The sequence below is a fragment of the Penicillium arizonense genome, assembly GCF_001773325.1.
Source record: "Penicillium arizonense strain CBS 141311 chromosome Unknown PENARI_contig006, whole genome shotgun sequence".
In the NCBI taxonomy this organism is placed as follows: Eukaryota; Fungi; Ascomycota; class Eurotiomycetes; order Eurotiales; family Aspergillaceae; genus Penicillium; species Penicillium arizonense.
Window position 1 is genome coordinate 97117 of NW_019173283.1, and position 22702 is coordinate 119818.

Sequence of the window (22702 nt, forward strand, 5' to 3'; positions counted from 1 at the left end):
GGTCCTTGGGACATTGCGGCTAAATTATTTATAGAGCGGGACAATAGGGCTGATGTTAAGAACAGGGTCAAAGCCACAAATAGGACAAGGACCATGTAGGGAGCATAATGCGAGTCTATTAGGCCTCGATATAGTAGTTTCGGCATGTACTCAGCAACTATGCGAGACCACACTGTAACCTCAACCCCGTCATTATCACTTGGCGCGCTAAAAATCGTTCGTAAATTGCCCCACGGAGCTCCGCTTTGACGTCTACCTATCCTCCTGACTCCTTTTCTTTCTTCTTTCCTCTCATTCTTACTGTTACACGCTACGTCTATACGTGAGGCTGTCGCGACCTCTCCTCCTGCATTGCGTCACCTCCCACCATGGCCTACAACAAATCCTACAACCCCGATGCGCTGCCAGCGTAAGTGCCCAATCGCAACATTTACAGAGACTCGCGATCACTAACTGAACCCGATATAGTCATGCTGAGCCCGAGCAGGTACTTCAATCGCCCCATGGAATCTGCCATATCAGCTATTAACTGTCAATCAGGTCGCGCAGATGCTAGGCTCCATGACCATGGCAAACCAAAACCAAAGCTCAAGTCAAAACCACAGCCAAAAGCCCCTGCCCTCACGCCCACCTGCACAAACAGGCCACAGCGGAGTCCCACCCAGGGTCCCAGTCTCCAGCGCACCGCCACCACAACACCCCTACTCAACCCCTCCCCCGCGCGTCGAGTCCCAAACCCACCACTCGTACAGCGGCCGACCCTCGCAAGGGAACAACCCAGCACCCCTAACCCAGAGCCACACGCAAAACCAGCACCGCCCACAGCCTCACCCGCTCCATCCCTCTCCACCACCGCAGAACTACGGCTTCGGTCCGCCCCCAGTCCAGCCACAGCGCAACAGACCCCCGCCCCAATCTCGCCCGCCCCAATCACCCGTCCCACCACCTCTCACAGCACCCAGCAATGACCCGCAACAACTCTACCCACTTTTCCGCGCTGCGAATGTGTCCCAGTCCACCACGCTGACCGAGCAAGAACTTGGCTCGGCACTGGTGAACGGCGACTACACGTCCTTCCACCCGCGCACGGTAAAGATGATGATCCGCATGTTCGACCGCGACGGCAGCGGGACAATCAACTTCGACGAGTTCGTCTCGCTGTGGCGGTATCTGGCTGCGTGGCGGGAGCTGTTTGATCGGTTTGACGAAGATCGCAGTGGGCGCATTAGTCTGACGGAGTTTGAGAATGCGCTGGTTGCGTTCGGGTATAGACTCAGTCCAAAGTTTGTGGCCGTTATCTTTGGCGTCTTTGAGAGTAAGACTAAGCAGATGGGGGTTGCGCCTAAGGATCCTACTCGGAATGGGATGAGCTTTGATCTTTTTGTTCAGGCTTGTATCAGTCTGAAGCGTATGACTGATGTGTTTAAGCGGTATGATGAGGATCGGGATGGGTATATTACTGTTAGTTTTGAGGAGTTTTTGACTGGTAAGTTCTTTTGGCTTTGGTCTTTGGTCTGGATGGATGGCTAACTTGGTTCAGAAATTCTTCAATTGCAGGACTAATGCATTCTGGCGCTGTCATTACATTTCTGGTTGTCACTTGTTGGTCTTTACGCTGTCGTTTTTCTCTATTATACCCCTATCCCCCCATGTTGCTTTGGTCATAGAGTCATTCGAAAAATACGTTGGTCATTGCATGTCATCTAGGAGTTATTGAATTATGAAGGTCTTCATGCCAATGCGATCTGATCCAGTCTTTTACCGGTAACAGCACTACTGCCTAGGCTTCATGCGTCTTACGATGGTATATAGATCACATATAAAGGTACAAAGTAAGCCAACAGATCCCGTAAACAAAAGCAAATAGCTATCTCCCTATAGCCCTAGGAGACACTTCTCGATCTACTGAGTAACAACACCCAAACCCACAATCGATCTTCATAATCGTTATTGGTAATAATCACTCTCCATCATAGCCATACTCATCATCAACATAGCGGACTGATCAGGAACATACGCAGAAGCCCGATTCTCCCTCCTCATCCTTTCCCTCTTCTGCTCTCGTTCCCTCACCCGTCTCACATACTCCTGTCTATCCCACGCATCACGAGTATGAAGTCTGCGACACGTCCTGCAAAACACCCAGTCCTCATTTTGTAGTCGGACGCATAGTTTCGCTAGTTGGGTGTCTGAGAGGGAGGATCGATTGCTGGGTCGGATGGCGTGCCTGTTGGAATAGTATGGTCGTTTGTAGAGGTCTTTGTGGGTTCGGATTGAAGCCAGGAGGTAGAGGTATTTCTTGCAACTTAGTGACAGGCATGCTTGGTCTACTAGGTCGAGGTAGTGGCAGATTTGGTAGATGGTTTTGTCGTCTATGTTGAAGATGGCATTTTTTGGTTTCAGACGCTTTTGGAGATGCGATTTTATTGATTGGAAGATGTTTCGGGTGGCTTTTGGTTTTGTTAGCTCTTGATGGTGGACTTTGGGTGGTTTGGACATCTTGGTGTTTGGGGCGTATGGGAGGTATCATAATGGTTGTTCAGTCGGGCTTATGAGATGAGGTTGGTAAGCTTCGATGCGGTCATTATGAGGAATTGCTTTTATGTCTATTCTGGTTATACCCGCTGACTAGTACAATGTCTCTATATAGATTGTAAAATAGCCTGATGAAGCTATATGGACATTAACAGAGGCATCTATAGCCTAGGTATGGCTATATATACACGTAAAACACCATGGCTGCCTAGGCAATGTAAATAGTAGGTCTGGTAAGAGAGATGACGCTCATAGACACTTGATCTGGAATAGAGCTGTCATCTCACTCTAAGCGATTAAGGCTGAAACATTCTCCAGTAAAGATTGGCCCCGATCTAGCTTGGCGTCGATCGACAGTGGATTTGATTGCTTGGGCTTCGGCTATTCAACCAGTCCCAGTTTCCCTAAAATGTGAGTAGTAGGAAAAGGTGAAGTTTGAAGATGTTAGCGTCGGTGTCGGTGATTAACGAACAGCCGACGCCGGGTCCACTGCCATCTAATTTTATTCGGCTTGAATATGTCCGATTTGTGTTTAAACTCCGAAAATACGTTGTCCGACGCATCTTTTGCTTTTTGCTTTTCCTTCTATTTAGTCTAGTCATGCCAGTTTGACAGTTAAACATATTTGCGACAGCTTTGACAGATCGGCTACTGTTGACGGATCGGGCTCTTCTTTAATCCCCGTTTCCAGGAAAACTCCGCTCTTTTTTTCTTCCTTCCTCACTCATCATGAGCGAACATCACCGCCAGGACGCTTCAAGCGCCGACACAGCTTTCGAGCTGGCTCATTCAGAGAAAGCGCCCGTCGATGCGCCCGAGCAATCCCCGACAGAAACACCCTCTCCACCCGACGATGCGGAGAATGCGATGGAGAAGACCGCGACAGGCCCGCCTCTGGACCTCACACCTTCCCAAGCAGCCAAGATGGGCAAAAAGAAGATCGTCATCGTGATGACAGCGCTATGCGTAAGTCAATGTGTCGCGCATAATGGCGCGTCCTATTGGAACAAGCGGAGAAAGCTAATAGGTCGCATTCCAGTTGGTCTTGTTTCTCGCCGCTCTCGATATGGTATATCAGATCCTACCCCTTACGTCGTGGATTTTTCTAACGATCTTGCAGACGATTATCTCCACTGCGCTGCCGGTTATCGCTTCACAATTTCATGCGTCCGAGAGCGGGTACTCATGGATCGCCTCATCTTACCTCTTGGCAAATGCTGCTTGTATTCCACTGTGGGGCAAGCTCAGTGACATCTGGGGCAGAAAGAGTATTATTTTGCTGGCCAATGTTGCCTTCCTGGTTGGCAGCTTGATCTGCGCCTTGGCGAAGAACATGGCCATGATTGTGGCGGGTCGTGCTGTTCAAGGTGTTGGTGGCGGTGGTATTATCATCCTTGCCAACATCAGTGTTACTGATATGTTCAGTGTGAGGTATGACAACCCCATTATTTACGTTTTGAATGCGACTGACTTTAATCCAGAGATCGTCCCATGTACTACGGTCTCTTTGGAGCGACTTGGGCCGTTGCAGGTGCATTGGGACCAGTCATTGGCGGTGCCTTTTCTGGTAGTTCTGCTACCTGGAGATGGTGTTTCTACCTTAACCGTATGTGCCATCCTTTGCCTATCTAGACGTCATACTAACATGATCTTAGTCCCTATCGGTGGAATTTCCCTCGCTATCTTGACTTTCTTCCTTCATATTGAATCGCCCAAGACCCCGTTAATTGCGGGCCTACGTACTATTGACTGGGCAGGCACATTTTTGATCATCGGTGGCACCCTAATGTTCCTCTTCGGACTGGAATTCGGAGGGGTGAAATACCCCTGGGCCTCAGTCACTGTCATCTGTCTCATCGTGTTCGGCGTGTTCGTCTGGGCATTGGCAATGTTCAGCGAATGGAAAATCGCCAAGTTCCCGATCATTCCTCCTCGACTGTTTAATGAGTGGTACAACATCCTCATTCTTCTCGTCTGTTTCTGCCACGGCTTCGTCTTCATCGCCGGTACTTATTATTTGCCGCTTTATTTCCAAACCGTCCTTTTGGCATCTCCTGTCATGAGTGGTGTCTACGTCTTGCCAATGGTTCTATCTCTCGCAATCACCTCCGCGGCTACCGGAGTCACCATGAAGAAGACAGGCCGCTTTCGCGAGTTGATTGTGGGAGGCATGTCCTTGATGCTCCTTGGATTTGGTCTATTCATCGACCTTAAGCCTTACGCCTCATGGCCCCGTATCATCATCTTCCAGCTAATTGCCGGTTTCGGTATTGGCCCCAACTTCCAAGCCCCTCTCGTCGCCTTCCAGGCCAACATCCGCCCCTCCGACATGGCCACAGCAACCGCCACGTTCGGATTCATCCGCCAGCTCTCCACCTCCATCTCCGTCGTTCTGGGAACCGTCATCTACCAGAACATCATGGGCCAACAATCCGACCGACTCGTCGCCGCCATTGGACCCGAAACTGCCGCCTCCATCTCTGCATCCTTTGCTGGCGCTTCCAGATCCCTCATCGAAAGCCTCACCACATCCCAGCGCCAGGTCGTTCTCGGCGCTTACACCCACGCCCTGAGCCGCATGTGGATCTTCTACACTGCCGTCGCTGGCGTTGGCTTTGTTCTTTCCCTCTTCATTCGCCCTCGTGAGTTGAGTCGCCAACACACCTTCCAGAAGACTGGTCTCGCCGAGCAGGAGCGGGCCCGTCAGGAGCGGCTCGACGAAGAGCGCAAGGCCGAGTCGAAGCCCGAGATTGAGGCCTAATCTGGCTTCTTTTCACTTGCATATTTTTTTAATTCCTATACTCCGCGTCGCATCGCACATATTTTTAAAAGCTAATGCATATGTTTCTAATATCGTTTTCTATCTTCGCCGTCAGACTTCTATCCGGAGGTCTACTTGCATATGAATCACGATCTACTGAATGTTGAGCATACATTTGTGGTGTCGGATGTAAAGAACCATTGCTTTTCATAGGTAGTGTTTAACAATATATGAAATGAAAATTTGCTATAGCTATGAGTATGACGAACATTTTAAGTAAGTTACCTCTAGAATGGTGCGAAGCAAAAAGCAACTATAAAGCCTATTAAATGTTATATGAAAGTCTTGTCCAGCATAATTGGCATATTTATACTAAACTCAAAGCATCACTCACTGGCACAACATATCTTTCCCAGTCATTTAAAACCGTGATAGACGATTGTTTCGGCTTAGAAGACTGAGACAAATTAAAATCCCGAGATTTCCAAACCTGCTCAATGACCGCGCGCGTCCGAGACACACTCGAGACACTGTTCTTCGCCATCCTAGTGAGCAACTCCAAGACAAGTCTTCTGCCGTCTGTCACTGATCCAGTCTCCGGGTCCGCCCAGAGTTCAGTATCAAGCGGATCCAGTTCTACAGCGGCAACGAAAAGAGGCCAGATGACGTGGCAGGCTGATTCTAAAGCTAGTAACTCAACAACCTCCTTTAATATCCTCCGAACGTAAGTCTTGATCACGTCTTCTGCTGGTTGCCCACCATATAACGCGCAATTCAGATAGACAACAGCAGTGAGTCGTTTCAATTCGGCGATCCTGTGAATAGTCTGGTCTTCTTTTTCATCGGTATGAATCTCTTGCCGGAGAGTTTGCAGCCTATTGCTCAACGTGGCAGCTCGAATATTGAAAGTCACCTGGTCCTCATCTGAGACCATGAGCCGTCGTGACCGACTTAAGTCCATGACTGAAAATATGATCGAGACAAGAGCCGGGCTGCAGCCCATCCAAAGATTTATGGTTGTATCGTCCTCATGCCAATAGCTCGATCCGAAAAGGTCTGCTTTTGCACAAGCAGTCCGGCCCATCACGTCTTGGAAAGCGAAGAAAAGTTCCGTAAACGAAGATACGGGGTCTTGCGGCATACTTTCACTTGTCTCTGTTAACAAACGCTGCTGCCGCCTTCGAAGTCGAATAATATCTTTCGCTCCTTGGAGATGGACAATCCACTGCTTATCGCAGTCATCCACTATCTCGAAGAGACAGAGGAACATCACGATAACCAAGACTTCAGGGTCTTCCGCAACAAGAGAACAGGGGTCGATGTTAATTCGCTTTCGAAAGTCGTTTAGAACTTGCGACTTTAATTGCAGGCTGATGTTGCCGTATTGGGAGTCGTATTGGGACCAATGGCACGCAGCCAAAGCCTGGATTGCTCGTAGGACTGTTGGCGAGGCTGATATACAATAGGGAAGTATGACAGATGCAAATGGTGATTGTGACTGAGGAGTATGTACTGTTCGCGGACATACTTGATTGATATAATAGTCAAACAGCACCCGGTTACCCAGTTCGTCGAGTGATGGAAATAGCGAGAGGGATGGTCGTATGTTCTGCATTAACACATTATTCATCTCCATAGTTTGAGTGAAAGAGAATGGTGACATTGAAGATGATGGCTCTAGCTCACAAGGCCCTTGCTCGCCAATGGCCGTTTTTGCATTGAAAGCCGGCAGGAGATGTGGTTCGGTGTGGTTTTGTTCCTCGTCATAAAGCCGTCGGACAAAAGACATGTCATTATTTAGGAATGTCCAGGGATCAACCCTTGGGATTGCAAGCCATGTAGCTCTTTCCGGGAAAGTCGAAGTTGATGCGATAGGGCTCTGCCGCTTTTCAGGTGAGTTTTTGCTCCAACGCCCAGACCTGCCAAAGGCGACCCCACGATTACGGAAATCCGATTCCCATTTCAGTTGATAAGTGCTGGAGCACTGCAGGTCCTTTTGCCAGCACCGGGTGCAGACTGGCTTTTGCTCGTCGCATTTGACCCTGCTTCGGCGGCAGTTTGTGCAACCATGGTGAGAACGGGCAGGCGCCTTGTGGTCACTGTCTCTTGTTTTTTGTTCCATCTGCGTCTATTGCATTTATTTGGTTTAATCGAATCTCGAGGTTGAGTTTTCATAACTTCCATGCTGCTCCGATGTCAGCATTTGAGGGTCCGGCAGGTCGAAGCGATGACAGAGTTCATAGTGGGGCAATAATTAACCAATCAAAATATCCAAAGTGGATCATGTTTGGCTGTATAGTATCACTGTTATACCAGGGAGCTGTGATATCAGTGCTCGGCAATTCGAGGTAACCAAGGGTTTTAGTAGGCTTACAATCCCCCGCATATTCACCTATAAAATCCGTTGACTCCGAATGTAAAAGTCAAAATACTTCGCATCTACATTACCCTACTTCAGAACTAGCATACTGTCACAGTATACTGTCGCAGTCTTCAAGCATAAACTATGGTTTTCAACCTTCGATGGGGCATTCTTGGTCAGTCTTAGTTCTGTTTGAACTATAGGAATCCAGGTGGCCGTACTAACATCTATATACTACAGCCACCGGCGGAATTGCAGAAAGTGAGTGGTTCAATCTGCACTTGTTGTGGTACGATGAAGCTAATTTTGTCGAAAGCCTTCGTGGAGGACTTGTTGCGGGACCCGACTGGAAGAGGAGTTACAGACGTCACGCACACCGTAGCCGCTGTGGCATCATCTTCATCCAAGTCTTCAGCCGATTCATTCGTCCAGAGGCTCCAGATTCCCCAGCCATGCGCGACATACGGATCTTATGCAGAGGCCGTCAATGATGCCAGCGTCCAAGTGATTTATATTGCTACCCCACACTCACACCACTTTCAACATGCGATGCTGGCACTGGAAGCCGGTAAACATGTCCTATGCGAGAAGGCCTTTACCGTTAACGCAGCTCAAGCTAAGATCCTGTGCGAAATTGCAATGAAGAAGGGACTTTTCCTGATGGAAGCTGTGTGGACTCGGTACTTTCCGCTGAGCATTGAAGTGCGACGTCTTGTGCAAACCGGAGCAATTGGTGAGGTCCTGCGTGTGATCTCCGATTTGAGCATTGGAGATGAGCCTGAGACTACCTGGAATGCCGACCATCGGATGATAAACAAGGACCTTGCTGGCGGCGCGCTCCTTGACTGTAAGTGTGATATCCCTAGCATTTATTATTGAGAGACATGCGTAGTTGACTAAACATGTTGCAGTGGGGGTTTATGCTCTTACTTGGGTCTTCCAAATTCTTTACCACACCCTACCTCGATCTCAGCGCAAAGCACCGTCACAGGTTACCTCTCACATGTCGAAGTACCCTGGAACGGGAGCAGACGAAGAGACGACCATGATCGTAACATTCCCTACTACGACGCCGAGCGCCCTTCCTGGCCGAACATCACACGCTGTAGCAATGACGGCCTTCCGCGTTGCTACGGATCCAGACAATCGCGGCTCTGCTGGCCCCTCCATCCAAATCCACGGCACTAAGGGGCACATCCAGATTTTCGGACCTGCCTATCGCCCGGAGCGATACCGTGTAGTACCAAGCAGTGAGGCAGGAGACCTGACTACTATCCAAGATGTTCATATGCCTGTCCCTGGTGGTGCGCGCGGTATGTTCTGGGAAGCTGATGAAGTTGCTCGCTGTGTACGTGACGGAAAACTTGAGAGCGAGAGTCTGCCTTGGGATGAGAGCATCACAATTATGGAAGTCATGGATAAAGTCCGGCAGCAGGGAGGGCTAACTTACCCAGAGCGCATCGAATCGACGGATTACCCATTGACTCTCTAATATATCGGGATAGGATTACAGTGGCGAATACCTCGGCTTCTATATTGCCTATACTTGGTATATTGTACCTGCCTATTTTTGGTTAGGAAGCAATTGCTCGTTATCTTTTACATAGTATGCTCCGCACACAGTCCTCCAATCCTCTCAGATCATTAAACAACTCTCTCAGTAATTTGTGTCCCAGTTCTCGAAAGTAACACATCGAGCCCTGTTGGACACGTAGTGTATGATTTATAAATTTGTAACGAATGATTTTCGTAAGAAGATTTCAATCAGGAGAAGAACGGAAATATGGTACGGACAAATACCATCCAACTATGTAATGGTCGTAAGAATCAAAAAGAGCCTTAGGCCAAAGCAAATCTGCAGGTTCTAGAACTCGACGTCATAGATCTTATAAACTCCGATAAATTAAGCAAACAGGACTTCTAAGCGAATTGATAACGGCCTCGGACAACTGTGCGAGTAAATCCTTTCTCGGCCGACGCTCCACTTGCCGAAATTGGAAGTGCGGGCCGAGAATTGAATGCGGCAAAAGACGCCGAGGCGTTCATTCTCGCTCCCTTCCGAGATCGTCTCTACAGGGCTTAGTTGCGGGTTTGATTTGGCCAAGCAAGATATAAGCGGGGAATACTACCTTTTCAATTTCCTGTGGGAGCCATGCATAACTTAGGTAAAACAGCGAAGCCGTGACTCAAGTTAAACACTCGGGCTTTGGTGATCAGGCCCACAGGCACATCGCCGACGTTTAACAGGCTTGAGAAAATCCGATTTATCAGCCGAGTGGGCCATGACCTTGCAGGCGCATTAAAAGGATGGTATCTCCTTTCCTGCTTTTTTCTTTCTGTCGCAGGCCCCGTCCCCAGAGACAGCACTGAACATCTATAACAATATCTGAGAGAAAAGAATCAGATATCTATACATAACCGGTGAGAATACAACCCGGGGGTATCCAAAATTTCAGTCTAATCCCGAGGTTTCAAAATGCAGTCTTATCTGCAATACCGACGGCTAGGAAATGCCGTCCACAGACAGCTCAACGATGCCCCCGAACGCGGTGCCGCTCCCTCCGTGAACGAGACTCCCCATGAAACAGCAGTATCAATTCCATCGGATCAGACAGATGACGATGTTACTGAATCTGAATCGCCTGCGCTTGCTCAGAAGCCCACGCAGTACTCCGAGAAAACAGCTTTTGGCAGGTCCCTTGCTGGCGTCGATATAAAGAAACAGCTCGATTCGAAGTCTCATATATTCGTTGTTGGATGGGAAGATGAGAATGATCCGCTCAATCCTCGGAATCATAGTACCACCAGTCGAATGGTTGCCACTTTGCTTGTCACGGCACTGGCTTTTATCGTTGGAGCTGCGTCGGCGATCGAGTCTGGGGTTTTGCCTCAAATCACGGAGACGTATCATGTCAGTGAGGTCGTGGGATCGTTGGTTACTGGTAAGAGCAGCTTCCTTGCTACCCCCTGGTTGAAAGCTAATATTTTATAGGTATCTACCTGCTTGGCTTCGCCGCTGGTTCTCTCGTCAGCGGACCCCTGTCTGAGATCCTTGGCCGCAATGCTGTCTACGCCGGTTCTCTTACTCTGTTCATGATCTTCATCATGGGCTCAGCACTAGCTCCAAACATCGGTGCCCAGCTCGCCTTCCGTTTCCTAGCTGGCATCTTTGGCTGTCCGCCCTTGACCTGCGCAGGCGGTACCATTGCCGATCTATGGAATCCCCTTGAGAAGACAATCACCTTCCCAATGTACGCCATCCTTTCATTTGGTGGCCCCGTCTTGGCTCCAGTGATTGCCTCGTTCATCGGCCAAACTGGTGTTCTCTCCTGGCAATGGACGGCCTGGATCATCCTCATAGGATCCGGCGCAATTATGGCTCTCATCATTCTGTTCCAACCCGAGACATACTCTCCGTTACTCCTAAAATGGAAGGGAAAGCATCTACGCAAAGCAACAGGAGACAACCGCTTCCGCTCCGCAATGGACATGGAGAAAATCCCGCTATTTACTCGGATCGGCGGCGCACTGAAACGCCAGTTCCTCATTACATTCCAGGAACCCATCATCCTCTTGATCTCCCTATACATGACTGTCCTGTACATTGTCCTATTCACTTTCTTCGATGGATATACCTACATCTTCACCGATGTGTATGGCATATCACAAGGTCTAACCAATATCACCTGGGTGGCAATGTACATCGGGATAATGCTTGCAGGTCTCCTCGTCTTCCCAATTTACCACTGGACAAAGCGTGACTTCGTCGCAGCCGCCAAGGCAAAGAATGGTACTGATCCGGCGTCTGATCCGCACGCTTTGGATAATGTCCACACACAACCTGAGATCAGGCTTTGGTTTGCTATGTTTGGTGCGCCGTTGATTCCTATTAGTCTGTTTTGGATGGGCTGGACCGATTTCGTAAGTTCCCGTCTATGCGTGGATACACTCCCCCCAAAGAGATGCGTACTAACTAACCCATCAGCCCTCCGTCTCAATCTGGTCACCCATCATAGCATCGTCTTTCTTTGGTTTCGGTGCTATCTGCATCTTCATCAGTTCGTACATGTACGTCATCGACTCGTACGATATCTACGCGGCTTCCGCTTTGGGTTTCATGACTGTCTCACGCTACTTTGCTGCTGGAGGTATGACTGTTGTTGGGATTCCATTCTACAAGAATATGGGTGTTCACTGGACTCTTACGATTCTTGGGTGTATTAGTGCTATCATGGTTCCGGTACCGTATGTGTTTTATCGGTATGGGCCTGTTATTCGGAAGTGGAGTCGGTATGCTGTTGCGGAGGATGTGACGGCGTGAGAGGTTCTGGGTATGGTGTTGGAACGTAGGAGTTTGTATAGATTGAATTTGTTGTTTATCCGGAATATTGTATCTAAAAGAAAAACTTGGGTCTTGGCATTGGATCGTTGGTAAGGTGTTTAGCGTAAAAATTCTAGCAATTTGGTTGTCTTTCTGACAATCATAAATTCTCAGCAGCTGCCAGGCCCCTTACCAATGTCCCTGAAATGGTTGTGATTGCTTTTTCGCAACCAAAGGACTGCTGAAGCGCCATGTCGATACCCAGCACATCAGGCCCGGTTCTTTCATTTGCCCTGAATGCGGTAGGTTGTTCAATCGCAGAGACAACATGACTGAGCACCTGGGAAGGGTTCATTGGAAACGGCTTTCAAGGCGTTGAGTTGGTGGTGAATATTAAGTTGAAAGTTTGGCTGAACCAATTTATTGTGAAACCTGAACCATGGTTAGCCGATGCTGTGCAATGGAATGTACTGAGCCTCCTATTATGCATTTGGATCTTCACACAACACGCGCCTCGAGTATATCATTTTTTACATTGTTCTCGGTTTTTTGAAAAAAGAACTTGTTGCCCACTTTCCCTGTTCGCGGCAGCATCCAAGAGAGGAGTTCGGTTGGCAAGACTGCGCTAGTAGTTGTCCTGGTCCTTAACGGCCCCCATTGTGAATACGGCAAGGTGGAATCGAGAAATATGCCGAAAATCGTCGTGGTTTTGTTAAGAAAAGGGGTTCTTTGCAGGAAGTAAGATTGTAGAAAAGAAGTGCTCGGCTCAGATTCGTTATGGTTCCGGGGCTCAGCTGAGCCGCGCCTTAACGTACTGTACTTTTGTCCTAGTTTTTGGCCAACGCATATATGCGTACACCAATTATAATTGTCGTTTTCCAGCTCGATAGTCCGGAATCCATCCCTGGCTTTTCCAGGGTAAAGATTGCTTGGCGCTCCGCCTTGACATGCCGTTTTATAATATTTGAGTCGATAATAGACTGTCAGATGTTAAATTGATTTTGAATGGTCATGGTTTAAGTATGGCTGTGGCCTGGGGCACCCGCAATACATAGACAAGGTCAGTATCTCGTCCACTCCAAATTGAGAGATCTATCCCATTTTATGCAGTGTGACCCTGACCCCTGTCTCTCAGCGATGCACGTCGACGGCTTCCTTCGGTTTTCAGGCCCGCGCAGTCAAGGCATGTCTGGGATTCCTACTCCGTGGGTTTTTTTAGGCGCAGCAGGGGGAAGAAGCGCTACACTGCCTAGATGGGGAAGGTAGATTAGTGGGTTTTGCTGATCTTCGGTGACGTTGAATTCCCCGGCCCGGGGTACCAGCTCGCTTTTCCCTCCTCGAAGACATACTTTTTCTAGCAAATTTGACGTGTTCCTCGTGGTCGCTCATTGTAATAAGCGCAGGTACGGTAGTAAGATCTATCCGTTCTTGCCCATGTCCACGGTCTTGGTAGTGGGGTTATGCAGTGGATTCTTTTGTTTTAAATTATGATGTATACGACAGCGCACCCGGGTGAAATGGGGCTTAAAATAAATTATGGCATGCCGATCCCTTCTTCTGCTTGCCTTTTCAGGTCTCTGTTAGTTCGCATGATTGCCTTATGGCTACGCCATACTGGGTGAACCGTCCAATAAAGCTTTCCTACATCCTGTACGTTTCTTTTTCGTCCCTGACCGATGCGCCTGATAACACCTTCCGAATACGAGTTCTGCAGGGGCAATACCGGGGGGCGGGCATGCAGTAGTCATTTTTCTTGGCAACGATCTGTCCAAGGAGAAAGCAATATTGGTGTGAGTATCCAGGGCAGCGGGGTAGCACTGGAGTCAGAAGTAAAATTACATCGAGATGAAAATCCCCTGCAGTTTCTAGAAGCCAAATCGGGGTTCCCAAATTCCAAGAACCATACCACCGGGACACTGGTTTCTTGTTAAAGTCTCGGGGGGAACCTAGATGTGGTAAATAGAGATTGACGTCTATATTTCACCTGAATCCTACTCACCTCTAGTGTACAAATTATAACTTACCTGGTTTGTACAATGTACATTGTACCTTGTCAAGTCCTAAAGCCCGCCTTTTGCCCGCCGATCTTTGAGGATTTTAATTCGCTCTCTCTTTCGCAGTCCCCTTTACCTTTCCAGACTCTAGGCCATAACAGTGGCCTACACCTATGTCAGTCTATAAGTACTGGAATCCCCCTTGCCCCAAAGGCTTTCCCCAAGTGATTATTCGATAACTAAACCAGCCATCTCTATCTATCTTTCATAATATTCTTGTTTACTGGGGGTGCCCCGGTTGTCTTCCCTCATTATGGAACGCCCGACCCCCAACGACAACTTGGAAAACACTCAGTGGTCCAACTCAGGGTTGGGCAGCTGGAGAACCGACGTTCTCAGACAATCTGAATCTTTCTTCATGGCCCCATCCCCCGAACCCTTTGCCACCCCGAGAAGCATACCAGCTGTCGGAGACCCCTCATACAACTATCAATTACAGTTTCCAGCGATGCCAGTTGCCCGAACTTTTGTTTCGCCTCCTACCTTGGTTCCTTCGGTATACCTGAACCCAAACACCTTTCCTAAGCCCATCGACCAAAGTAACCCAGAGCCTGTGCCGGTTCATAGCAACACTACAGCTTTGGCTCTAGAGAATCCCTATCACGGTGGCTATCCAAGTCCTTGGACTGATTTTACTCCATCCCCTTCCGCGCAAAAAATTCCGGACCCTCACGAGGAGACGGACAACAGGTCTACTGCAGCATACCTATGCCCAAACACCATCACCAGACCCATCAATAAGAGGAGCCTAAGCTCCGCATCGATCCCTTCCAATAGCACCGCTATTTCCCCCGCAAGCCCCTACGATCCTGGCTATCCAAGTCCCTGGACCGACGTCACTTCGTCGCCTTCCTCATCAAACCGAGCGGATCCTCTGGAAGAGGTTAGCAAGAAGCCTGCCAAGACTAAGAGGCCCTGCCTTACTCGTGGGGTATCCAAACAGAAGTAAGACCCCAAGACCCACCCTAGCGGAGCAGCACTGTACCTCAGTTGTCACATACCTGACCGCATATATCACATACAGCCACAGCGATCTTTACGGCACTTTCAAGTGTGAGTGGGTAGGTTGTACCTATAATCGTTTCTTCTCGCGCAAGGGAGTCCTGATGCGGCACATTGAGACGCAGCATGTCTCTCCGCGCGCTTTCAAATGTCCCTCGTGCGATCACGCCGCCAGTCGGAAGGAGAACCTGAAAGCACACCGACAGTCGATTCATAAGGAAACTTTCTAAGACGAATGTTACTTTGGATGTTGGAGTTTGGTTTGGAATGTGGGATATAGATGGCGTGCTGCTTTACGATTAACGTTGCTCATGCTTTTATACTTCAGGAAATGTGGAGTGTGGGTCAGATTATATATTTCATGCACTTTTCTCGCTCGACACCGACAAGACACAGAAAGTCTTTAACGAACTACTTTAAGGTAGTTTGCTAGTTGTAAACATGGGCTGTCTTGAAAAAGATAGCAATAATGCGGTCTGATCATAGGGTTATCGAAGGAGACCACTATCTAGGGACTAAGGCCGCCCCGCTGTTTTCCTGCGCAAAGTCCCCACAACAATGGATATTCATGAGATATGTTAGCACCGGAATTATCTTGATTTTCAACGGACTGGAATATGTAACCAACAGATGGGCCAATTGTACGATTACTCGATCGACATTGCAGGTCTTTGTTAGGTAGGCCGACCCGCGCGAGTTGGCAACTGCAGTATATGTGAACCGTTGCTCCGGTTCAATTAAACTTCAATTAAGTATGTGTTGTCGATCACAGATCTGCTGCTTACTTTAGAAGCGGAGTCATTTTCCCAGGCCTACCACAAACAGCCCCCTTCTGTTGTCAACACGCTCGGATAGGCTGAAATCTTCTTACATTACAACGTTAACCTAAGTGTCTGCAAATGCATTAAATATTGAAAAGTTTCTCGCCAAGTTGATCGAAGACTTCAAATGACTATTCGTTAGCGACAAGCTTATTATGGCCACCCACAAGAACCTGGGAGCCAGGTTGTATCATTTCATCTTGTGCATTGCGTGCGACAAGGCACAGCTGCAATAACTAACGAATACCTGAAGACCTTGTAGGTGCAGTATAGTATGTAATGGTGGCGAGACTTCCAGCAACGAGCCAAACAGATTTCCCATAAGAGGCTATCTTCCAGGACCATCTCCATGTGTACTCAGCTATGATGGGGTTGACTCTGCTACCTTAGATGACTCTAAGCTCATTAAGTTGTGTTTCGTCAGCCATTGATGGATAGCCTTCAGGCACAGTTTAAAAGCACCCATTGACCCAAAATGCTGACATTTTGGTCCTGAAGATCACAAATCTGCCCCCCACATCACTTCTAAGAACAATTTCGCTATGTGAGCACGCAAGCCGGCAGCCTCGTTCGCGATAAAGGAATGAAGAACTGGGTGGTAGGAGTCACCAACCATCCAAAATACAACGGCAGGACCAAGAGTTTCGATTTCGCCCTCCTTGAACTCAAAAGCTGGGTCGAGGGTATGGAGCCCATCACGAATGCCAAACAAACCCTAGAATCATATGACACTGTCATTTTGTATAGCTAGGGAAAAACCGACCCCCGGCTGAACATAGTTCCTCAGACGCTGCAACAGCTTGAGGCTTCTTTTTCTCTCCAGCATAGAGTGTACTTTGTACTTCAGTATGGTCTGATTTCACTGAGGCGATTCAATTATGAACTGTGACTTGGCGGAGGAACACCAAAGGTATCAAGCATATCCCCGCTGTCAATCAATTTGGAGAGCTTGTTGGAATTATGGATAACCATGATCTTTGCACTGGGAAGGTGAAATGGTTGTCAAGACATCACCAATGACTCGTTGGCTGTGGCCGATTAGACAAAGGCCGACGGCGTCTGATCAACTTCGTTCCAGTCGAGAAGATATGAACGGGCGTTCTTCCAAATAGTTTGGATACAACAGAGAAAGAATATTCCTTTGCCAAAGAGTGATCTGTTTCAAAATCAATGGTGTTACAAGTCAGATGAATCGAAGGAGAGCGGGTATGTATGCATTTGGAAACTGTCCAGAAGCACTTAATTATTGCTAGGGGAGCTAGAAACAAACCTCTTGGGGTTGTAGTTACCAAAAGAAATTGGCACTCAAGAGCGTGGCGAGGATAGGAGTGGGATAGCGGCCTAGGTCCATGTCCAGGTTTCTCGCCTGAGGCCGAGACCGATGAGAACGCACTAGTCGCCATATGTCAAGCGCCTGGATGTCTGCAAGCATAGCTCCACCATAGCTACAAGTGATGCAATCTACAATTCAGGGTCATATACTGGTCGCAAAACATGCAGTGGTGCAAAGTAGCCAAAGCAAGTAAATACAATTCCTCTAAGAATCAAGACGGACACAAAGATGCGGATCGATTGACCGGTTGAAATTGAAATGGTATGGAATTTGGTGCGTATTAGCGTCAGATACACAGTGGGAGAAAGTGACGCTGCGCGACCAGACACATCATGCTCGCCAATTGTAGGAACAAGGAGAAATATCGAGACTGAGCTCTTCCCGGTGCCTCGGGGCCGACACAGCTATGAAAGTGTAAATTTTTTGATTCGTAGGGCATGGTGGCCCTGCCTTCTCCCACGAATAAAACGTTATCAACCCGCCAACTCCATCACCTCAAATCAACATCGGCTCGTTCCGTCGACTTTTCCTTGCCTGACCGACCGTCTGCGCGTAAAGGGAATCGCCCACAAAAACAACACAAAGAAGCCGTTTAAATGTTGGAGGGGTAGAGCATAACGCGGACGGTAGCGCCGAAGGACTTGGGGGGGAGGTTGTTGCGGAACTTAGCCCGGACAACACCGGAGTTGCCTATAACAGTCAGATATGGATATTTCGACGGATTTTGGGCAGCTCGTCGGCCGCCGTGTCTGAGACCGCTCGATGGATCACGTACCGTGTGGGCGGGTGACCTTGCCCCAGATCACCCGAATGTTGGAGCCGCGGACCTCACGCTTGGCCCGGTAAACGAAAGCGACCTTCTTGCCAAGGTAGAAGTTGGCGGACTTGGTGTCATCAACACCCTCGATCTTGACCAAGCTGTATAACCATGTATCAGATTCCATTCTTCCATTCACATTTTGGGCGCAGGGTGTAAGTACCTCGTGTTGGGGTTGAGAGCGTGCTTGGAACGCTGGTAGCTCAGGTGGCGACCCCTACAAAGAAATCGTATTAATGCTCTGTTCTGATCGGTGATGGTTCGAGTTGGTTGCGATGGTTTTTGGATCCTCCAAAATCGGTCCTCCATTTCTCCATTTTCGAACTGGTGTCTCTCGTGTGCGACGATGGGAATGTGCGGTGATAACTTACTTGACGTAGACTAGAGGAGGAGAGAATGTTAGCATATCAGGTCATTTGTGTCATCGCACACAGGGTCTTCCTGCGCCATCGCGAATTTGAGACCGCCACAACGACGATCCAGCATTCGAAGGGATTCACTCACGGCGGTGTCCTTGTTCCGAAGGCATTGTGTCGGCTTTTTTCTGGGAGCGGGCAAGGAAAGAAAGTCGAAGGAATGACCCGCAAGATCGTTTGTCGTGTTGTCGTCGGATCGAGATAGTCTAGCGATAGAGCGCACAACCAATGTGCGCCGTGTATCAGGTGACAGGGCTTAGGGCTAAGCGAGCCCCTCGGATTTTGGTTGTTCCCGTCCACCACACCGCCCAGTGTTTTCTGTCAGACTAGATCAGCCGATTATATCAGCCTAGATAAGGATAATCTTAGATAAGCAATCAGAGCCGGGCTTTGGTTTCTCCAGTCCGACTATCCCACCACGGGCAACAGTCGTCCGAGCCGGTTTGCCCGCAGTCTCAGCTGACAAACCTCAGCATGACGACAACTCTTCATCCAACGAATTTTATACACTGTCTTCATGTCTTTTGAATTGAGTGAAGTGAAATGAGTTGTGTTCAGATAGAGATTGTAATTCACTATATTGATTTGATACCACAGTAGCTTGAAAATTAACCATTAACCCTGAATATCACATCTACACATCTTCATACAACAGACCGAGACCACTCATTGGGAAATCTAGAAATTCCTCTGCCCCACCATGTTGGGATTACACTTAAGATGTAAACCTAGATTCGGGGAAATTCCCAATCAGACTCTTTTCCTCTTTTCTCACCGAACCGTCCGCTAGGACATATACCGAGGGGCAAGTCGCACCCCCCAACGGTTAATATGCTCCGGATTCGGACCTATAGATTGAAAGCCCTCACACCTCAACCGGACTTAACAGTCGGGAAAATAGAATCCGTCTGGTACGAGAGATGACAAATTCGCCGATCGCTCCCCACGATTTCGGTCACCGGTACTCCGTAGAGCTCTCTTATCACGTTGCGTGCTCGGTATTTGGTGTTTCTTGATACATAGGCTCAGTGGAGATGTCACACTTCAAGGTGGCTTGCCTATCATGCAGTAGATCCACTTCATACACATTCTGTATGTAGTTGACCGCAAAGCTATTCAGTACGTACCACTCCACCCTCGAATTCAGCCTGTTCGGGCAATGTGATCCGCGCCTAGTGAGATTACTTATCAGATGACCGCCCCTTTGTACAGTACTTGAGGAACTGCATGAATAATTTAAATTAGACCGGCATAAGCGACATGACGTTGCACACCCTCGAGGTGAGGTACGAGGCCGAGTCTACATAGTAAGCTGTAAGCTGCGCGGGGTCAATAGACCGGGTAAGATCCCGTGGGATCCTACAGTGACCCTAAAGTACTGGAGTCAATGACAGTGGGTGACCTGAAGGCCGGAGTTAAGAAAAGAGAGACATATAAGTCCACAGACCGGCAAATGCCTCGAGAGGGTCAGGCCAGGAGCAAAGCCGAGACTAAATAGTCAAAAGACAAAAAAAGCAAAGGATCAGTCATAGGCTATCGTCATAGAGAAAAATCGCAGTAATTACCCTGAAGTCATAAAACACATAAAATACCCCCCCAAGCCCCACCAGCGAAGCTGTGAGAGACTCCCGTAGAAAAAGTACTCCGCCGGATCCTGTCCTCTTCTTCCTTTCCTTCATCTTTCCCATCAATTTTTCATTCCTATAGCGATTTCAATATGTCTGGCATGGTCGCACAAACCGATGATCGCCAGAGTGCTGGGTGAGTTGTTCCCCTCCTGTCTCTGACATCACCTCCCCGTCCGGCGGAAGCCCACCGGATACCTCGTCTCAACCTCAACCTGGCCCATTGCACTTTTGAGTGGAAGCACACTTTGCCTCCATCCTGATTTCCTCTGATTTCTTCACTGGGCACTTTCGCAAGCATTGTCTGCTCCGAGAGCTCCCTACTGAGACCCTCTACTGCCGCGTGCCACGCAAATTCTTCCTCGGTCGATTCAACGCAACACCGCTAACAATGGATGTCGCATTCAGCACCATCGAACTCAAAGATGATACCATCATTGTGGTACTAGGCGCCTCTGGTGATTTGGCGAAGAAGAAGACCGTTCGTGCCCCTCCCCCGAGGATATGACGAGTACTGACTAACTCCATCACAGTTCCCTGCACTCTTCGGTCTCGTATGTGCTATTTCTACTAATGAACGTAGTCCCAATCGACTGACTCTTCCAAATAGTTCCGCAACAAATTCCTTCCCAAGGACATTAAGATCGTCGGGTATGCGCGGACTAAGATGGAGCACGATGAATACCTCAAGCGCGTTCGCTCTTACATCAAGGTCCCCACTAAGGAAATTGAAGAGCAATTAGACCAGTTCTGCAACCTTTGCACCTACGTTTCCGGCCAATACGACCAGGATGACTCCTTTATCAACCTGAACAAGCACCTCGAGGAGATCGAGAAGAGCCGCCAAGGAAAGGAGTCCAACCGTGTCTTCTACATGGCTCTGCCTCCGAGTGTCTTCATTACTGTTTCTGAGCAGCTCAAGCGCAACTGCTACCCCAAGAGCGGTCTCGCTCGTATTATCGTTAGTTGCCTGGACGCTTGCTGTTGGATCACATATTGATACGAGTGTTCTACAGGTCGAGAAGCCCTTCGGTAAGGACCTTCAGAGCTCGCGCGACCTCCAAAAGGCCCTGGACCCCAACTGGAAGGAGGAGGAGATCTTCCGTATCGACCACTACCTCGGTAAGGAGATGGTTAAGAACATTTTGATTCTGCGATTCGGCAACGAGTTCTTCAACGCTACATGGAACCGCCACCACATCGACAACGTTCAGGTACGTTGATGGATATATTAGTCCGATCTCGAATTCTAATCTCGACTACAGATTACATTCAAGGAGCCTTTCGGTACCGAGGGCCGTGGCGGTTACTTCGATGAGTTCGGTATTATCCGTGATGTCATGCAGAACCGTACGTTCCAAGTAGCATTGATGAAATAGGACAAAGCTAACAGTTTGCAGACCTTCTGCAGGTCCTCACATTGCTCGCTATGGAGCGCCCCATCTCCTTCTCTTCCGAGGACATCCGTGACGAGAAGGTCCGTGTTCTCCGCGCTATGGATGCCATCGAGCCCAAGAACGTCATCATCGGCCAGTACGGCCGCTCCCTCGACGGCAGTAAGCCCGGTTACCTCGAGGACGACACCGTGCCCAAGGATTCGCGCTGCCCCACCTTCTGCGCGCTGGTCGCATACATCAAGAACGAGCGTTGGGACGGCGTTCCCTTCATCCTCAAGGCCGGAAAGGGTAAGAATGGATTCCCCAGGACTTGTTAAACATTGTCTAACACTCAGCAGCCCTGAACGAGCAGAAGACCGAAGTCCGCATCCAGTTCAAGGATGTCACCTCCGGCATCTTCAAGGACATTCCCCGTAACGAGCTTGTCATCCGTGTCCAGCCCAACGAGTCCGTCTACATTAAGATGAACTCTAAGCTCCCCGGTCTGTCCATGCAGACGGTGGTTACCGAGCTGGACTTGACCTACCGTCGCCGCTTCTCCGACCTCAAGATCCCCGAGGCCTACGAGTCCCTGATCCTGGACGCCTTCAAGGGCGACCACTCCAACTTCGTCCGTGACGACGAGCTGGATGCCAGCTGGCGCATGTTCACTCCCCTCCTCCACTACCTGGATGACAACAAGGAAATCATCCCCATGGAATACCCCTACGGTATGTGTCCTACCTTGACCCCGACCCTGGCATGTAGCTAATTGATGATATAGGCTCCCGCGGCCCTGCCGTCCTTGATGACTTCACTGCATCGTACGGCTATAAGTTCAGCGACGCCGCTGGCTACCAGTGGCCTGTTACGAACTCGGCCCCCAACCGGTTGTAGATCCTCAGGGTACAAGCTGTTTACGACGATTATGGGAAGCGGATTTGGGATACGAAGGAATTAAAATCTCTTTTTACTCCTGTTGGTTGGTCGGCTGGCCATAACAGGTGTCGCTTCATACTGTGATACTTAAATTCGGTTTACAGGTCCAATTTTGAATTGGATGCGACGCACGCGATGAAAGAACTTACGCTATACTTGATTTATTATATCAGATTCTCCACCTATGTCAGTAAAGTATATGCCTTAAGCAATACATCACAACCCCTAAAAGTCCCACGTTCATGGCGTCCCGTGTGTTTCTATAATTGGCATTCAGGGACAGATTATGTCATCCGATCTCATCTCAGCCAATCAAAGAACTGACAACCTGACATGTACA

At 48.9% G+C, this 22702-nt stretch overlaps 8 protein-coding genes across 8 annotated transcripts; 6 read left to right on the forward strand and 2 right to left on the reverse strand.

Annotated features, from left to right (window-relative positions):
- Positions 1–368: 368 nt before the first annotated feature.
- On the forward strand, positions 369–1563 carry PENARI_c006G03725 (EF-hand domain-containing protein; the record flags this gene model as incomplete). Its single annotated transcript, XM_022630262.1, has 4 exons — positions 369–409; positions 469–487; positions 541–1486; positions 1541–1563. The coding sequence occupies 4 exons, from the start codon at positions 369–371 to the stop codon at positions 1561–1563; spliced, it is 1029 nt and encodes a 342-aa protein (XP_022489715.1).
- Positions 1564–3264: 1701 nt separating this feature from the next.
- PENARI_c006G12423 (MDR family MFS transporter) lies at positions 3265–5296 on the forward strand (the record flags this gene model as incomplete). Its single annotated transcript, XM_022630676.1, has 5 exons — positions 3265–3501; positions 3575–3604; positions 3656–3966; positions 4017–4141; positions 4191–5296. 5 exons carry the CDS (start codon positions 3265–3267, stop codon positions 5294–5296), a joined length of 1809 nt encoding a protein of 602 aa, XP_022489532.1.
- A 367-nt stretch (positions 5297–5663) lies between these two features.
- Positions 5664–7085, reverse strand: PENARI_c006G11449 (fungal specific transcription factor domain-containing protein; the record flags this gene model as incomplete). Its single annotated transcript, XM_022630635.1, has 1 exon — positions 5664–7085. The coding sequence occupies one exon, from the start codon at positions 7083–7085 to the stop codon at positions 5664–5666; it is 1422 nt and encodes a 473-aa protein (XP_022489772.1).
- A 717-nt stretch (positions 7086–7802) lies between these two features.
- On the forward strand, positions 7803–9150 carry PENARI_c006G00722 (Gfo/Idh/MocA family protein; the record flags this gene model as incomplete). Its single annotated transcript, XM_022630123.1, has 4 exons — positions 7803–7833; positions 7899–7919; positions 7975–8505; positions 8570–9150. The coding sequence occupies 4 exons, from the start codon at positions 7803–7805 to the stop codon at positions 9148–9150; spliced, it is 1164 nt and encodes a 387-aa protein (XP_022489586.1).
- Positions 9151–10134: 984 nt separating this feature from the next.
- Positions 10135–11979, forward strand: PENARI_c006G07523 (MFS transporter; the record flags this gene model as incomplete). Its single annotated transcript, XM_022630444.1, has 3 exons — positions 10135–10600; positions 10651–11579; positions 11644–11979. 3 exons carry the CDS (start codon positions 10135–10137, stop codon positions 11977–11979), a joined length of 1731 nt encoding a protein of 576 aa, XP_022490011.1.
- A 2307-nt stretch (positions 11980–14286) lies between these two features.
- PENARI_c006G02148 (uncharacterized protein) lies at positions 14287–14982 on the forward strand (the record flags this gene model as incomplete). The annotated part of the gene is made up of 1 exon (XM_022630191.1): positions 14287–14982. One exon carries the CDS (start codon positions 14287–14289, stop codon positions 14980–14982), a length of 696 nt encoding a protein of 231 aa, XP_022489757.1.
- A 2799-nt stretch (positions 14983–17781) lies between these two features.
- PENARI_c006G05843 (60S ribosomal protein eL33) lies at positions 17782–18535 on the reverse strand (the record flags this gene model as incomplete). Its single annotated transcript, XM_022630359.1, has 5 exons — positions 17782–17879; positions 17965–18107; positions 18170–18223; positions 18378–18387; positions 18511–18535. The coding sequence occupies 5 exons, from the start codon at positions 18533–18535 to the stop codon at positions 17782–17784; spliced, it is 330 nt and encodes a 109-aa protein (XP_022489960.1).
- A 1604-nt stretch (positions 18536–20139) lies between these two features.
- On the forward strand, positions 20140–22320 carry PENARI_c006G09711 (glucose-6-phosphate dehydrogenase; the record flags this gene model as incomplete). Its single annotated transcript, XM_022630555.1, has 9 exons — positions 20140–20183; positions 20456–20528; positions 20581–20601; positions 20658–21008; positions 21064–21261; positions 21313–21397; positions 21448–21732; positions 21783–22154; positions 22208–22320. The coding sequence occupies 9 exons, from the start codon at positions 20140–20142 to the stop codon at positions 22318–22320; spliced, it is 1542 nt and encodes a 513-aa protein (XP_022489858.1).
- Between the last annotated feature and the right edge of the window lie 382 nt (positions 22321–22702).